General features: G+C 35.3%; 1 protein-coding gene across 1 annotated transcript; it reads left to right on the forward strand.

Moving 5' to 3' along the window:
- The first annotated feature begins 15,830 nt into the window (after positions 1-15,830).
- On the forward strand, positions 15,831-17,605 carry LOC143553835 (FCS-Like Zinc finger 8-like). The gene is made up of 2 exons (XM_077043735.1): positions 15,831-16,440; positions 17,240-17,605. Exons 1-2 carry the CDS (start codon positions 15,860-15,862, stop codon positions 17,310-17,312), a joined length of 654 nt encoding a protein of 217 aa, XP_076899850.1. The 5' UTR covers positions 15,831-15,859; the 3' UTR covers positions 17,313-17,605.
- The last annotated feature ends 945 nt before the right edge of the window (positions 17,606-18,550 follow it).

Genomic DNA, 18,550 nt, shown 5'->3' on the forward strand with positions numbered 1-18,550 from the left:
CACCCTTGCTAAACTCTAGACATACACATGTTGTGCGCAGATTTACTGTATTGCATTAAACTTGATTTCTCACCAACACGCAAGTGTTTGACGTTTATTTTAACACATGTTCAGGTTTGCAGTAGCTGTTTTGGAGCTTGTGGACACGTAGGAAGTTTTCTTTTACTTTTGGACCTAGATTAAAATGTATCAAGACAAGTTTATGTTGATCGAATACTTTGCTTTATAATATAATGATTTTTGTTAATTTATGTTATCTTGTGTTGCGCTGCGCGCAGCGCGATAAATGTGTATTAATAAATATTGACACCCAATAGTGTCACGGGTAATGAAACAATATGTGGCGCCCCGATGTATAATCCGCCTTTGGTCGGGTGTGACATACACCCCCCTTAACTTATTAAATAAATTACTATTACCCTTTAACATTATTTATATACATATTAGTCCCTACAACATATTTTTCACTTAATAATCTTCACTACATATATCAAATTAATAACTATCAAGTATTACTATTAATTTATTTTTTTGTATTAATATTGTAAATATTTATAATATATTTTTTTTTTTAATTTTAATAGTATATATATTTATAATATCCTTATTTTACCTCTTTATCTTTTACAAAATAAACCCGAAACTCGAAAACCTAAAACCCTAAACCCGAACCTAAACCCTAAACCCGAAACCCGAAAACCTAAACCCTAAACCGGAAACATGAAAACCTAAACCCTAAACCCGAACCCTAAACCCGAAACTCTAAACTTGAAATCATAAAAAAAAACGCAACTTGTAAAAAAAAAATGAAATCATTGTTTTTGTGCTAATTTGGTAATTATATAATTTCAAGGGGTAATATTAAAGTTGGTTTTTCCAGGAGGGGTGGGGGTATGACAAGCGAACCAGGGGAGGATACATTTAGCATGACCCTTTTCGCATATGTGCAAGGTATATTGTTCATAATTACATATGCTCTAGACTTTCTATGTTTAGTGTTGGGAAAAAAATCCTCTGATATCCTTCAGACACGCAACTTCGTAGTAGAGACACAAATAATAACATATTTAGTTGTTTTAGGTAGTATTTGAGTTTGAGTGAATCACGATAATAATAGCTTCAGCTGAGCTTGCAAAATCTTGTTATTAGAATCAGTGTGTTTGCATAAGAATCAATTAACTACACTATTACATGAAATACTGAAATCAGATGATGTATGTTAATAAATAGTTAGATACTTGCATATACCTTTAATTGTAGTTATATAATAAATTACTAGCTTTTAGTTTTAAATGAAAATAAATTCTGAAAATTACATATTGAAACACAATTTTTTATTTACGTGTTTTCCATGAACTATATTTTTTTTTAATTAAATTTATTCTTTCTTGTTTTGCTTTATTTTGATAATATATATCATTTTCCCCCGTCTAAAAGAAGGCGTTCAAAAAAAACTAAACTAAAAAATAACAATAGCCAAGAAAAAAACATGAAAAGACAGCATTCAAGTATTTTTCTTAATTTTTGGTAATGTGTCATAGTCATGGAGTATTATAATTTATATTAGGGAAAATTCTCAAAGAATTCCATTTTAAGATAGAGAACTTGAAAATAGTCCAAAAGTATTTGGTTTCCTAAATAGTCCTCTGAAATCTATCTCCTACGTGAGATTGGAATTCGTGACGTGAGTTTTGGTTGTCCTATCACAAACTGACACGTGTCACTTTAAAGATAAAGTTTAATAAAAATTTGACTTGGCCGATAGTTTTCAAGTCAAAATAGTTTTCTGAAAGACCATAGGTTTGGAATGAAAGTTGTCCGTCACGTGAGGTTTCGAAAAAGATGATTTTCGCGTTTTTTTGAAATGCATCTCCTCGGACGCATTTCAAATGAATTTCGTCTATTTTTGCATAAAAAGACGTGTTGTCAGAAAATATAGATTTTATTACAAAGTATTTTAATTCGATGGTTTTTTGATGAAACTTAACTGTTTTTACATAAAAAGAATATATATTAGAAAAGTAAATTTATCCATCACCGCCATCATTCACCACCCACCGCCATCATAACAACCACCACCCACCGTCATCATAACCACCACCACCCACCGCCCACCGCCATCATCAACCACCACCGCCATCACCACCACCCACCACCATCATCAACCACCACTACCCACCGCCATCATCCACCACCATCACCACCACCACTGCCCACCGCCATCATCCACCACCATCACCACCACCACTCAGCGCCATCATCCACCACCACGCACCGCCATGATCCACCACCACCCACCACATTCTTAACACTTGCCATATTTTTAAAATTTTTATAAAATCATCTAAGAAGATTAAATTCGTTGGGAAATTATCGTTTTTTTTAAATTTTTTTGAAAATCATCTAACAAAACTAAGTTTACTGAAAAAGTATCGTTTTTTTTTCATCTTTTTTGAAATTTCACGTAGTAGACGAAATTCATTTGGAATGCGTCCGAGGAGATGAATTTCAAAAAAAACGTGGATAACGATGATAACGATGACTTTGAAAACCTCATGTGACGGACAACTTTCATTCCAAACCTATGGTTTTTCAGAAAACTATTTTGACTTGAAAACTATCGGCCGAGACAAATTTCTATGAAACCTTATCTTTAAAGTGACACGTGTCAGTTTGTGATAGGACAACCAAAACCTCACGTCACGAATCCCAATCTCACGTAGGAGATAGATTTCGGAGGACTATTTTGGAACCAAACACTTTTTAGACTATTTTCAAGTTCTCTCTCTTAAAATGGACTATGTAGAGAATTTTCTCTTTATATTATTAATTATTAATGGAAATAGACTCGATGTGTCCCACAAATAGAAAAACACTAGTCATGAATCGAATGAATAACCACAAACGTAATTACTAAAAAGAAAAACTCATTTTCTTTATACAAACGTAAATAATACATGGTGGTTATGTATCAACCCTATGTAAACGTTCAAGGAACGATAAACATGTGAAGAAAGAAATGGCAAGAAGAAAGAAAAATTATTATCATAATCAAAGTTACAAATGATCAAAATAAACAAACTCTATGTATGTACACATACTCACAACCCGTATATGTTCAGGAACGTATATCGGTATATATAACATATACGCCTATACTTACACGGCGAATATATATACATATACGCCCACAACCTATAACAATGAAGTATGCTATGTTATCAAGGTAGGAAGGGATAAAAGGCAGAGATGGCAAAGGAACTTCAACTCCACCATTTGAGAGTGGAGATGGGTGCCACTATGAAATCGGATATTAGACCGATTTTAAAAAGTTCATCGATTATCCGAAATATGTATATCCATTTACTTGAATCATACTTCTAAAACATCTAATTTTTATTTTTATCTTGTCATTGGTAAAAAAAAACACACAAACATGAAAGTTATAGTTAGAAAAGGTGATGATATTGAGGTAGATATGTAGACACACAAGGTTGGATCAGGAATTTAGTTTTTTGGATGAATCGGAGGTGACACGCTTTTAGGATAACATAAGTTATATATGGGTGATTTACGATGGTTTGTGACTTTGTGCATGTGTAGAGTAGACACACAATAAATCCTGTAAGTAATTACGAGACCTGGTAATGGAGGGGATGAAGAAAACAGGCCGAACGAAACTGAATGGTGATGAGCAGAGATTAAGTGTGATTTGTAAGACCTTCACCTATCCAAGGAGATGATTGATGATGTAAGTTATTGGAGATGTTGGATAAATGTTAGGGATTTTTAAGGAGACGTATAGTTTTGTCTAGGTATTTTGGTTTACTATATCATTTTTATCTGTCTTCATCATATGTGTGGACGCTAGGGTACTTTCTAGATGCTTTAATTATTTTCCATCTTTTTTTTTGCCTATTCTATCATGAAAAAAGTCACGGATCGATAATCAAACACAAATAAACAAATAACTCTCGTTTATATAATCATAAAATATAACTCAAAAATTGATTACAATCCGTAAACCCTAACTCGTTTGACTCTTGATGAACCCTAACTCGGTTACATCTAGATGAACCCTAACTTGGTTGTATCTCACACCACACTATCTATAATGTCTAACCATGTCTCAGTTTATATAAACTAACCCTAACTTTCTAGTAGGGTTGTTCACAAACCGAACCGAACGCGGGCATGCTCATACTTGGTTTGGTTTGAAAGCGAGCCGAACCGAGCGGATTGAATTTAAAGAAACGAGTGATATCTTTATGCTTGAACTTGGTTTGGTTTTGAAACCGAGCGACTTGGTTTGGTTTTGAACTTGGTTTGGTTTTGCTTGATTTCGTACAAAGTTTCAAATTTTAAATTTGTAAAACTTCAAATATCATTAATTCAAGACTTTTAACTCTAAATTGTCTAAACTTTCACCTTTAAAATGTATAAAACTCATAGTTAACAACAAAACATATATAAAACTAGTGGCTGTGGTTTAAATTTGAACTTTGAATTCAACACAAAAGAGGAAAATTTTAAAAACTTTAAAAAATAGTTATACTTTTATATATATACATAAAGATTATATATAAAACTAATAAATAAAAAAAATTTGAGCAAAACGAACCGAACCAAACCGAGCGAGGCTTTGCTCGTGCTTGGATTGCTTTTAAACCGAACCGATCCGAACGGCTCACTTCCAAACCAAGCCGAAATCGAACGAGCATTTTTCGAGCAAAATTCGAGCGAACGACGAACTAGCGGCGAGCGGCGAGCAGTTTGGACAGCCTACTTGCTAGCCAAGACATTACCATTATAATTACAATACAATTAGGAAACATAACCACTGTGAACTACTTATCAATATTGGTCCCTCAAGTTCACCGAGTTGTGACTTGGAGTCTGAAATTACTTCCAACAATCACCCCCTAATTTCTGACTCAAAATAGGTGACTCTTTAACTCTGAGCATGTCTCTTTTGCCCTGTTTGATTTGACCTATGAACTTGACCTTCTCGGTTTTCACAACCATCTTGGCCTTGTTCTCCCCGGAACTTTTCTTGATCCATAGATGTGTTCTTCGACTCCCCCCGAACTCGACTACCTCTGTGACCCTGTCCGCCGACCATTCACTCAGTCCAATGAAAACACATTACCACTCCTTTGGCTGCGATTTCGGTCATCTAATCGAGCGAACACAACAATCTTCCTTGATTATCTCCTATTCCCGAATCAAACCACGAGCACATCGTTTAAATCAATACCTTAATCAAAACATAACTCGTTCAACCCTAATAAAAGCGAAATCTGAATTAGACCCCGTTTGTCCAACTCGATAAAAATACCCGGTCTAACAAACTTGTTAAACCAATGTAAAAGACCTCTAGCTTGACGCTTACCCAAGAAAAAAATAATTATAAACCAACTTGTTTATATTTTCTTTGAATTCTTCAAAACTCACATATGGAAATACGCCTCTTCCAATCCAAGAATCTTTTCCTTTTTTTAGTCAAAACCGATTTTCAAGAACCACACAACCAATCTCTCGCAAACTACAACCGAAAACTTCTCCTGCACATAAACCGATCGTCAGAACCTGCTCGTTCTCCCGGTCGTCGCCCCTGGCGAAATTTACTATTCCGATGTAGTTCTACCGCTGATAGAAAAGAATAACGTCGATGTCTTTCGGTCACCAAATCTCAGCCAATCACCACCCTTGTCTCGATCGCCGACCCAACTTCGATTATCCGATCACAGCCGTTTGAACTTGGCCGTAACTCCGATCAAAACTTGACCAATAAACCCTCCGTATCAATCACGACTTTGATTGATGTCTTGAGCTTGCTTCGGTATCCTCCTAATCGATCACGACTTTGATCGACAAACTCCAAGAGCGTAACCGCTCTGATACCAATTCAAGTTCCGGATCGATAATCAAACACAAATAAACGAATAACTCTCGTTTATATAATAGAAAATATAACTTAAAAAACTGATTACAATCCGTAAACCCTAACTCGGTTTGACTCTTGATGAACCCTAACTCGGTTACATCTAGATAAACCCTAACTCAGTTACATCTCGTGTGTGCCTCTAGATGAACCCTAACTCGGTTGTATCTCACACCACACTATCTATAATGTCTAACTATGTCTCAGTTTATATAAACTAACCCTAACTTGCTAGCCAAGACATTACCAATTATAATTACAATACAATTAGGAAACATAACCACTATGACCTACTTGTCAATATTGGTCCCTCAAGTTCACCGACTTGTAACTTGGAGTCTGAAATTACTTCCAACAAACACGTTTTATTTGTATTTTATGTTACAAAAATAATAAGGTTTGTCGAGTCAGTGTTTCATAGGGGCAAAATCTCCATCTCTCGTATGTTCACCCCATCCCTCAAAGTAGAAGTGCACAGACTGGTTTAGAACTCAATATCGGTTTGGGTTGAAACCGGTTTAATTTGGTTAACAAAAGTCAAAACCGGATTAAGATCGGTTTGATTGGGGTTGAAACCGGTTTCTTGACCAGGTTACGGTTCGGGTTTTTATCGTTTCTGGTTCGGGTTTTGGCTGGTTTCGGTTCGGTTAACCGGTTTTTATAGAGAAAATTACAGACCGATTATGAACCTATGGTTTCAATCGGTTTCTACAAAATTAGTCTCAAACGGGTTCAATTTCAGTTATATTTTCGGGTCGGTTCGATTAACTGGTTTATATGTCTACCTCTACTTCAAAGACTTACTCTATGAGTGAGAAATAGGCACGTTTGTTTGTTTGCATGCTATTGGCAATAAAATCATACTAATGCATTAACTTTTAGAAGTTGAATTTATAATTGTTTGTCATGGGCTCATGGCAGCGACTGAGAGAGAGTGGGTGTGTCAAGAAAGAAACAATCACTACCAATAGTGGTACTGATAAGAAGAAGCACACGTAACTATTTTACAGTAGAGTTACACAGAAGAAGGGTTTGGGTGGTGGGTCGCAGTGTATGGGAATTAATTCATTTTTTAATTATTTTTTTTTTAAATAGTAAGATTTTAGCCACTAGAAAAACTAATGTTTATTTTGACGTTAATGTTAAGTACTATCCGTGTTACAGGTTGTTAATGAGTTAACATCATAAACCATCTGTTTACAATGAAAATAGAATATGTTTATCCTATAAGATGACACCATCTAATGTTAACCATCCTTTAATCAACTTATTATTATTAAGACATTATCAAATGAATATCACATGCATTGATATTTCGAATTTCTTTACATTTTTTTTAAGTTTATTATTTATTTACGTTAGTTTTAATTATACTAAACTTTGAAAAGATATGTTAGGTGAAAAAATTAACACCAAAAACACAATAGGTTTTTAATTTATTACTTTGAAACCTTTTAACAACATTTTTACCGCTAGATTGTTTACTTCTAAATCCACTTAACATGTCAATCAGCAATCGCAAGGTTTAGACCTTCGACTTTCAAGAAACACCTATTAATTCGAATGCGCTCTGAAAAAATATAACATATTGTTGGAAAATTTGTTACGTGTGCATTAGTAGGTTGTTATGACACTACAAATGCACACTAATAGACATTGATGAATGAGATATCGATATGTGATTGTGTGTATTTGAAAGAAAATACTATAATGGTGTATCCTACATTGGTGTGATGAAAAACTTGTGCCTTGTTTTTCCTCTATAAATAGAGAGGTAAACTAAATTGCAACACACACAAAATCTTACACACAACACAAGCATTGTTGCAAGGTTTTTCCAACTTCTTCTTCTTCTACATTTCTGGTTTCTTTTATTCGAACCTTTTTCAGGTTTACGGTTACCTCCGGCAGTACTACTGCTCCGGCTGTTGTACCTTGGGAAACAACGAGTTCTCTTGGGAGACTCGAAATATTGTTTTAAGGGCCCCGTGTTCAACACGGTCCTCAGCCAAACCGTTTATATATATATTTTTTCCGTATTGTATTTGATTTATTTCTTTGATTCTGTATTGTATTTCAGATTCTTGTATTGTATTGTATGAGTAATAAAACTGTTTGTTAATTTTCTGTTTATTTACTCAATTCACGAATTCAGTTCCTACAAACTTAAAACAATATTTTTAAAACCGTTTCGTGAAAACTTTGTTTAAATTTTCAGAAACTATTCTGTTTTGATCCAAACCAGTTTTGTTTCAAAATAGTATATGTTTTAAAAACAGTTTTTTCTTTTCTGTTTTGGTCTCAGAATCAAGAATTGGATCTTCAAAGTTGGACTTAGACAGATTCGTTCTTGGTTTAACATTCTGAAATCAGAAAAGGCTCCTTTTTGGGCTGTTTTTGGCTATCTAGCACGAGATAGCTTATCGTGAAAACTTTGTTTAAATTTTCAGAAACTATTCTATTTTGATCCAAACCAGTTTTGTTTCAAAATAGTATATGTTTTAAAAACAGTTTTTCTTTTCTGTTTTGGTCTCAGAATCAACAATTGGATCTTCAAAGTTCGACTTAGACAGATTCGTTCTTGGTTTAGCATTCTGAAATCAGAAAATGTTCCTTTTTTTGGCTGGTTTTGTTATCTTGCACGAGATAAAGCTATCTCGCACGGGATAAATTTATCTGGCAAATTTCAGAATTTTCTGATTTTTTTTTTCTAAGTTACTAACTTGGTCTGTTTTCTGTGTGCAAGAATGACAGGACCAACCCCAAACACTTCTAATGCTACCCCTGCTGTTCATTTGACCACCCCGGCCAATGTGAGAGCGACCACAATGGCTAACCATGCTGAAAAACCCGAAAAGTTCACGGGTGTCCACTTTAAGAGGTGGCAGCAGAAAATGTTTTTCTACTTGACAACCTTGAACTTAGCACAGTTCTTGGAGAAAACAGCCCTCATACCCACTGCCCAAGATGATGCCCAAGGTGTGAGTGCTTTGGATGCTTGGAAACATTCTGAATTTCTATGTCGCAATCACATGCTCAATGGTTTGGCGGATCCATTGTATAACATCTATTGTGGGATAAAGACTGCCAAAGAACTATGGGAGTCTTTAGACAAGAAGTATAAAACCGAAGATGCGGGAACAAAGAAATTTGTTGTGGCCCGTTTTTTGGACTTTAAAATTGTTGACTCCAAGACTATGATCACCCAAGTCCAAGAACTACAAGTTATACTTCATGAAATTCATGCCGAGGGTATGACACTTAGTGAAACGTTCCAAGTTTCAGCCATAATTGAAAAGTTGCTCCTAGTTGGGTTGAGTTTAAGAATTATCTTAAGCACAAACGAAAGGAGATGACTATTGATGAAATAATTGTTCGTCTTCGAATTGAGGAAGACAATAAAACGGCTCAAAAATCAGCTCGTGTGGAGCCAATGGCTAAGGCCAACATGGTTGAACTTGGACAATCTTCTAAGGGAGGGCATAAAGGTAAGGGTAAAATGAATAAGGGAAAGGGAAAGGTGAACCTTGGACCGAAGAAGGAGGTTGTGAAAAAGAAACCTCAATCTTCAAACTTCCAAGGTGTTTGTTACAATTGTAATGAGAATGACCATCGTGCGAACCAATGCAAGAAGCCTAAGCGTGAGCGTGCGCATATGGTGAATGAAATGGTGAACCGTTGGTGGCAATGATCACCGAGCTCTCGGCAATGATTGAAGAAATAAATCTTGTGGGGGACAAACCGCAAGGATGGTTCATTGATACGGGTGCGACCCGTCATGTGTGTGGTGACAAGACCCTCTTTAGCACCTTTAAGGAGGCTGCTAGTGATGCTAAGTTGTTTATGGGGAATCAAGCAACGGCCGACATCAAGGGTGAAGGGAATGTGATCTTGAAAATGACTTCGGGAAAAGAGCTTACTTTGAGCAACACCTTATATCTGCTCGAAATTCGTAAGAATTTGGTTTCGGGTTGGTTGCTTAATAAGTTTGGTTTTCGTTTAGTGTTTGAGTCGGACAAGTTTGTCTTGACTAAGCGTGGAATGTATGTTGGTAAGGGCTATGCCCTCAATGGTATGTTTAAACTTGATGTAACCGTGATTGGAAATGAAATGAATAAGGCATCTACTTCTGCTTATATTATTGAGTATTTAAATTCAAATGTTTGGCATGGTAGATTAGGACATGTAAATTTCAGTTCACTTCGTCGTTTAATTAAATTAAAAAGCATACCAACATTCCACATTGATACAAACTCGAAATGCGAATCATGTGTTGAATCCAAACTTACAAGATCATCCTTCAAATCGGTTGAAAGAATAACCGAAACATTTGATTTAATTCACACCGATGTGTGCAATTTAAAAATATGCCTAACAAGAGGGGGAAACAAATATTTCATCACGTTTATTAATGATTGCTCAAAATATTGCTATGTATATTTACTTAAAAGTAAAGATGAAGCAATAGAAAAATTTATCTTGTTTAAAAATGAAGTTGAGTTACAACTTAACAAGAAAATTAAACGTGTGAGAAGCGATCGATGAGGTGAATACGTTTCACCATTTGCGGATTTATGCGCACAAAGTGGCATAATACATGAATTAACCCCTCCTTATTCTCCACAATCAAATGGCATGGCGGAACGAAAGAACCGTACATTGAAATATATGATGAATGCCATGTTGGTTAGTTCTGGGGTGAGCCATGACATGTGGGGGGATGCCATTTTAACGGCAAATTATCTTTTAAATAAGATACCTCTCAAGAATAGGGACGAGACTCCTTATAAGTTATGGAAGGGAAGAGAACCTTCGTACAAATACATGAAAGTGTGTGGGTGCCTAGCTAAAGTCACCGTACCACCTCCTAAAGCTCTTAGGATTGGTCCCAAAACTGTTGATTGCATTTTCATTGGATATGCTCACAATAGTAGTGCACATCGGTTTTTGGTACATGAATCCAAAAATCCAAATGTACACGTAAACACTTTCATGGAGGCGAGCCCCAATACTGTCTCGTATTTTGAGCACGTGTTTCCTAAGTTAGGACACACACATGAGGCCTCATCATCACGAGCGAATGATGTAGGTGCAAGCTCGTCAACACAAAATGACAACTTGGTTCATGAAGGAACACATGAACGGCCCGAGACTGAGGATGGTGATTTAAGACGAAGCAAAAGACAAAAGGTTGCAAAATCCTTTGGTCCTGACTTCGTAAGCTTTATGGTTGAAGGTGAACCTAATACCTACCATGAAGCGGTGACCTCACCTGAAGGACCTCAATGGAAAGAAGCAATCAAGAATGAAATTGATTCGATCTTACAAAATCATACTTGGGAATTGGTAGATCTTTCAGTTGGTTGAAAACCACTTGGATATCGTTGGATATTCAAAAAGAAGATGAAAGCCGATGGAAGTATTGATAAATACAAGGCGAGGCTAGTGATCAAAGGTTTTAGACAAAAGGAAGGTCTGGACTATTTTGATACTTACTCACCTGTAACACGTATAACCTCTATAAGGTTGGTGCTTGCAATCGCGTCTTTACGAAGTTTGGAAGTGCACCAAATGGATGTAAAAACGGCTTTTCTAAATGGTGATTTGGAAGAAGAGATATACATGGAGCAACCTGAGGGTTTCTCCGCCCCTGGTCAAAAGGGCAAAGTATGCAAATTCATCAAGTCTTTGTATGGCTTGAAGCAAGCTCCAAAACAATGGCACCAAAAGTTTGACCAAGTCATGGTTAGCAATGGTTTCAAAATTAACGAGTGTGATAAATGTGTTTATGTTAAAAACACAAATGGAGGTTATGTTATTTTATACCTTTATGTGGATGACATGCTTATCATTGGGAGTAATGATAAAATGGTTCAATCTACAAAAGACATGTTAAAGGCACGATTTGACATGAAAGACATGGGTTTAGTTGATACTATTCTTGGAATAAAAATCATTAAAACCAAAGAAGGTCTTACTTTGAGTCAAGCACACTATGTCGACAAGATTCTTGAAAAATTCAACAAGGAAGACAAGCGAGTGGCTCATTCTCCTGTTGACACTACTCTATATCTATGTAAAAATAGAGCTGAGCCGGTTGCTCAATTAGAGTATTCAAGAATCATTGGAAGTCTAATGTATCTCATGACATGTACGAGACCCGATTTAGCATACACGGTGAGTACGCTAAGTAGATATACTAGCAATCCAAGTGTTCAACATTGGAAAGCTATTATAAGGGTGCTTAGGTACATAAGATACACAAGAGACTATGGTTTGCATTATACCAACCATCCAGCTGTGATCGAAGGGTATACTGATGCGAACTGGATTTCGGATATGAAATATTCCAAATCAACAAGTGGGTACGTGTTCCTACTTGGTGGGGCAGCAATATCTTGGAAATCATCCAAACAAACTGTAATTGCTAGATTCACAATGGAGTCTGAATTCATTGCCTTAGACAAATCCGGGGAAGAGGCAGAATGGTTACGTCAATTCGTGGAAGACATTCCACAATGGCCAAAGCTGTTGTCGGCAATTTGCATACACTGTGACAGTGAGTCTGCAATTGGTAGATCTCAACGTTCAATGTATAATGGCAAATCAATGCATATGAGCCGTAGACATAACACGATACGACAACTACTGTCAACGGGTGTTATCACGATTGACCATGTGAGGTCAGAAGATAACATTGCAGACACGTTAACAAAAGGCTTAAGCACGGATAAATTTTATAAGTTGTCGAGAGGAATGGGACTAAAGCCCGCGATAAAGGAAGTATGAGGGAAACATAACTTAGCAGACTGGAGATCCCAAGAGCTAAGTTCAATAGGCAAACTTAATCATATGACCAGAGGCAGTCACTGTGGGGGAGTACCCCAAAACCAAAGGGAGTCTTGAATTTCCTAGTCCTTTCTCCTAGGGGAGTACCCTAAAACCAGTGACATTTGGGAGAGGTTAAGCATATTATGGTTAAGTGAAATAACCATGATGCTTTTAATGATTCATGGGAATCACCTATGTTAGAGAGAAGTGTGGTCGCTTCGAATGGAATTGTGGGGAGGCGCAATTTCCTAGAGCTCTCGCCTCTCGCAGAACCAGGACCGTGATCCATGACCATAATGAACACAAGAATGAGGGGTTGACCAAACCAGGGAGAGCATTGTGTGAAGGCATATTGTTGTCTACACAAATGGGGGTCTGTTCAAAGTCATCGCGACTACAAACCGCTAGGAGGCTAAGTATGCTTCACAACGAAAGGTTCAAAGGGTAACACCTACCTATCCGGCAATACTCAACTGCTGAAACTTACTTCGAAGAATCGATTTCCATTCATGTGGGGGATTGTTGGAAAATTTGTTACGTGTGCATTAATAGGTTGTTATGACACAACAAATGCACACTAATAAACATTGATGAATGATATATCGATGTGTGATTGTGTGTATTTGAAAGAAAATACTATAGTGGTGTATCCCACATTGGTGGGATGAAAAACTTGTGCCTTGTTTTTCCTCTATAAATAGAGAGGTAAACTAAATTGCAACACACACCAAACCTTACACACAACACAAACATTGTTGCAAGGTTTTTCCAACTTCTTATTCTTCTACATTTCTGGTTTCTTTTATTCGAACCTTTTTCAGGTTTACGGTTAACTCCGGCAGTACTACTGCTCCGGCTGTTGTACCCTGGGAAACAACGAGTTCTCTTGGGAGACTCGAAATATTGTTTTAAGGGCCATGTGTTCAACACGATCCTCAGCCAAACCGTTTATATTTTTTTTTCCGTAATTGTATTTGGTTTATTTCTTTAATTCTGTATTGTATTTCAGATTCTTGTATTGTATTGTATGAGTAATAAAACTGTTTGTTAATTTTCTGTTTATTTACTCAATTCACGAATTCGGTTCCTACACATACATTATATTTCTAATAAATTATATATTAGTATTCTTGTTTCAGAATTTGCGATATAAATAATAAATTATTCTTTTCTTTTGAACCGACTACAAAGGTTTCGTTCTAAAGTTTGGCCACGATTTTTTTTAGTTTAAAACATGATTGCAAAAGTCGCTAGGCAGACCCTATGCGGACGACCGGAGAGTTGGGTGTACTCGGAGTACTCGGGGAGTACTCAGAGAGTACTCGAACATGGTAAATATAAAGAAAATTAGTTTTTGGATATTATATATATGTCGAATATCACAAATTTATAAATATTTATAACAAAATAGGTAAATATCAATATAAATAAGAGAAATACACTTTTAAATAATAAATTGTCCTAAAAATTGTTAGTCGTAAAGTAAAAAAAATATGATATTTATTCTTTAATTTTAGAGAAATACGAGTTATGTTTTATTTTTTGACGCCAAAATCGGCTCAAGTTCACCGACTAGTTGCAATTCTGACTAAGGTTGACCACCATTAGTCAATTCGTAGTAACTAGGCGGAATTAAAGAAACTCGCCTCGGCAACATACCTTGTAGCGCGTACTCGGAGAGTACTCGGCTTTGAAAACCTACTTTTACAACATTGGTTTAAACTAGTTTTGTTTTCATTTTTTTTTTCTAAAATGGTCCCAAAACTTTTATACATTGAAGTTTAGTCGCAAGATTTTACTATTTTTTATAGTGATAACAGAAAATAAAAAAAACTAAATACGTAACGTAGGTGTTTAACTTTTTTCTCAGAGTTCTACGATAAAATTAAACTGGTACCAACATCTCCACATCGCTACTAATATACGTTTGTATGGTTTTTGATCGATACAAAACACGTGTCGGTATCCTTTTGAATATATCACGATTTTATTCGTTTATATGTTTTTTGATTAATGTACACCACGTGTTGATATTACAACTTTAATCTTTCAATACTTTCGATCAATGTAAAACACGTGTCAATGTTCTTTAAGACAAATAACAACTATATTCCTTTGATTTTTATTCAATCACTTGCTACACCAAATACTAGTTTGTACCGGTAGTATAGTACTACGACCATCCACAATGCAAGCATGGCCCTTACCATGTGCCCTTCTCACACATAAGCTACCCAATATCAAAACTCCTCATTTGCAAGAGACCATTATCATGTGTGTTCCTCATCCCCACTCACAAACATCACTTTCTTCTCTATTTTTTAAGCCCTTAGCTAAGGGTTTTCTTCACTCTCTCTCATCCATATCATCAATCCACATCATCAAAGGCATGTAAGGGCTTCAATTTTCTTTGCCATTGGAGATGGTCTAACAAACCGACACCAACTGAACTGAATTCCTCGTTACTTCACACGAGAGAATTTGACTAATTTATATTGTTTACCATCATACCATGTAATTAATCATATCTAACATACATAAATAACTATTACATACATTTTTAATGTATAAACTTTTCTAATGTATAAACTTTTCTTTACTAGTGTGGTCCATATACATTATTTCTTACATTTTTCTTAGATAGGATTCCATAATTGATCATCTTTATCGTACCCCAAATAAATCTTTAGTCTCTCTCCTCTCTCTTCTCTTTTTAAAATGCCTTCAAACTCCAAAAACCTCTTCAACCAAAACTAGACACCTCTCACTCTCTCTCATCAAACCGTGTCGACATCTCCAAGAACACACATGTTGCTCCTTAAACTCAACAAATCAACATATTTATCCCCAAACTCTTGATCTAATGGGCAGACTAAACCACAAAAAATCCAACCTTAATTTTGTCACAAACACTTGGGTTTTAATCCGAATCACTTCTTGTTTCTCTTGACCCATGGAAGTACAAGAAACCTTTTAATTATTTTTTTTATTATTATTATTATTATTATTATTATTTCTGACTCCCAAACAAACCGAATAATAATATTATTAGTATTATTATTATTATTATTATTATTATTATTCATGGCCGATCAAAACCCGACCCGACCCGTTTCATCTTTCTTTAACAACTTATTCTCCCCCAAATACTCCGAATCATCACCCACTTCTATTCTGGACAACCCATTTCAACCCACCACAAACCGGGTCAACCCGGTAAAAAACCCGCCGGAAAAACTTGACCCGGAAGGCATCGCGTTGGCGTTAATCGAACAACGACCCGATGAAACTGATCTAAAGCTCAACACAATCAGCCGTAAGATTCTGTTTGCTTCGAATTTGAAGATTCAGATTCCTGAGTTTTGCGGTGATTACGGGATTAAAACACGTAGTCCTCATTTTTCTGCCGGGTCGGGTACCGGGTTCGGGTCGCCCCGGAGTTTTACGGGTCCTTTGTCGTTAAAAGAAATGGAGCTATCGGAAGAGTATACCCGGGTGGTGTCGCATGGCCCGAACCCGAAAACGACTCATATTTATGATAATTGTGTAATCGGGTTGCCCGAATTGAAGAAGCCTGGTCCGAAACCGGTTTGTGAGAGTTTTTTAAGCTTTTGTCACACATGCAACAAGAATCTTGAAGAGGGCAATGATATACTTATTTATGGGTAAGTCCAAATTACTAAATATTATTGTATGTTAGAAAATGAAAATAATTTTTAATTAATTATGATTGAGTTTTGGTTATACAAGTGGAATAGTATTTTGTAGTTGTTACAAATTATTGGTTTATACTTTACACACCTAGTGGTTTATAGATGGGTCCATGATACGATAGCTCGTGACTCGTAGCTTGTTTAGGTATTGGTATAAATTAGCTAGATATGTTTTAGCCCGATTACTCGTTTAGTGGTTGAGCCGAGTTTAAGCCGAAAGTAGCTAGCTTGTATAAAAACTCAAGTTGATTTTACTCGTAAAAGTTAGATTCTATGTTTAATTGTTGGTTGTTTATTTATTGTCTTACTTTTAAAATTGTATAATAAGATGGTTTTGTTAATTTGTTATATGAGGCTTAATACTTGGACATAATTAATTTAGAAAAACATGAGTTATAACTTATTGAGCCATGAGTTGACTCGAGTTGGAGGTTAGACGAATACGAGCTTAGTTCATGCTCGATTGAAAGTATTTAGCCGAGTTAGCTTGAGTTGTATTGTCACCAACTCACTGGCGCCGATTCAAGCTAGCGAGTCAAGAAGAGTTGACTCGTCTTGTTACCTGCTCAAGTCCGAGTTAATGATGACTTGACTCGTTCATTCTTTTATAGTTTTATGCATTGTATTTAGAAATTTTTATGTAATTATTTTGATTTTAAATTTTAATAATATTTATTTCAAATACTTTTATTAAATAGAATATATTTAATGATCATTTTAATAACTTTAAAAGTTATTTATTGTTACACAGGGGTGACAAGGCTTTTTGCAGTGAAGAATGCAGATGCCAAGAAATGATTTTGGATGGATTGATGATGAACTAAATCACGTGAAGTGACTATTTTGCCCCTTGGTTTTCGGTGTTGAACTTGAAGTTTGTACTGTCTTCATATTCATGAGCACAAGATGGGAATTTTGATAAAAAGAGTTCGATTTGGTTGGATTGTAATTTTAGCAACCTATCGTGAATAATTATTCTTGTGTTTTTTTATTTATTTAGGTTTGTTTTAAACTTTATATCAGCTTTCGTTTTACCATTCCACTATCCTTGTAATGATTTTGTAGAAAAGAAAAAGAAAAAGAAAAGAAATATTGTAATGATGTTATTTTGGACTTATTTGATCTATAATTGACGTGATTTGGTACACAATATTAAACGTTGTATATACCTCCTCCTCTTAAAACATACAACAATGTTTTATTTTTGTTTTTAGTTATTTTATTATTATTATTTAATACTAATATTACGGTTATTATTATTATTATTATTATCATTACAATTATTGTTATTGTTATTATTATTATTATTATAATTAGTGAAATTAAAGGTTAAGACAATCTTTGTCTATAGTATTGATGTACATTAGTAATTATGTTAAGTGGGTGTGGATCAAATATTATACCACTTTCTTGTTTAAAAAGAAAAATGAATATAAAAATCTCCTTGGACCCATCCAATTTATTAATGAAAAATTAATAAAATAAATAATAAAAAAGACCTATGGGTCCTACCCTTTATCTTCATCCACTCCCTAGCCTAAGCAAACTCGTCCACAAGCATGAAGACCGACGACCAACCTGATATTAAGTTTATAAAAATATTGTTTTTTTACTACTATTAAAATACCTCTCTATTTATACGGGGTAATAATAAAGATGTCTATATTTTATCCTCTTCAAACCCTGTATAGCTTTGTTATTGATTGGATTTACTAAATAAGACGATGATGATAATGACAACGACTACTATAATTGCTACAACTACAACTGATAATACTGCTATTGTTGTGATTGTCGTTACTATTACTACTAATGTTACTACTACAACATTACTACTACTTTTACTGTCATTTTTGATGCTATTACTATTAATGCTACTCCTACTCCAACTATTCTTCATTTTGCTCATGTTGCTGCTGCTGCTACTACTAAAAGTGGCGAAACTTGGAAGAAGATGTCGAGAGGGGGGGAATGGGGCAAAAATATGCGTTAAAAAAACCATAAAAGGAGGGGGGGATCAAATTTTTGGTTGAAAAAGGATAAATTTACACTACGTATAAAA

Source organism: Bidens hawaiensis, unplaced genomic scaffold (genome assembly GCF_021521415.1).
Source record: "Bidens hawaiensis isolate Kalapana, Puna unplaced genomic scaffold, B.hawaiensis_p1.1 tig00017381_1, whole genome shotgun sequence".
In the NCBI taxonomy this organism is placed as follows: domain Eukaryota; kingdom Viridiplantae; phylum Streptophyta; class Magnoliopsida; order Asterales; family Asteraceae; genus Bidens; species Bidens hawaiensis.

Excerpts from the sequence above, each read along its gene's own strand:
- LOC143553835 (XM_077043735.1), top strand. The coding sequence starts at position 15,860 with ATGGCCGATCAAAACCCGACCCGACCCGTTTCATCTTTCTTTAACAAC. Across the intron at positions 16,441-17,239 it reads AATGATATACTTATTTATGG|GGGTGACAAGGCTTTTTGCA; the intron begins GTAAGTCCAAAT and ends ATTGTTACACAG.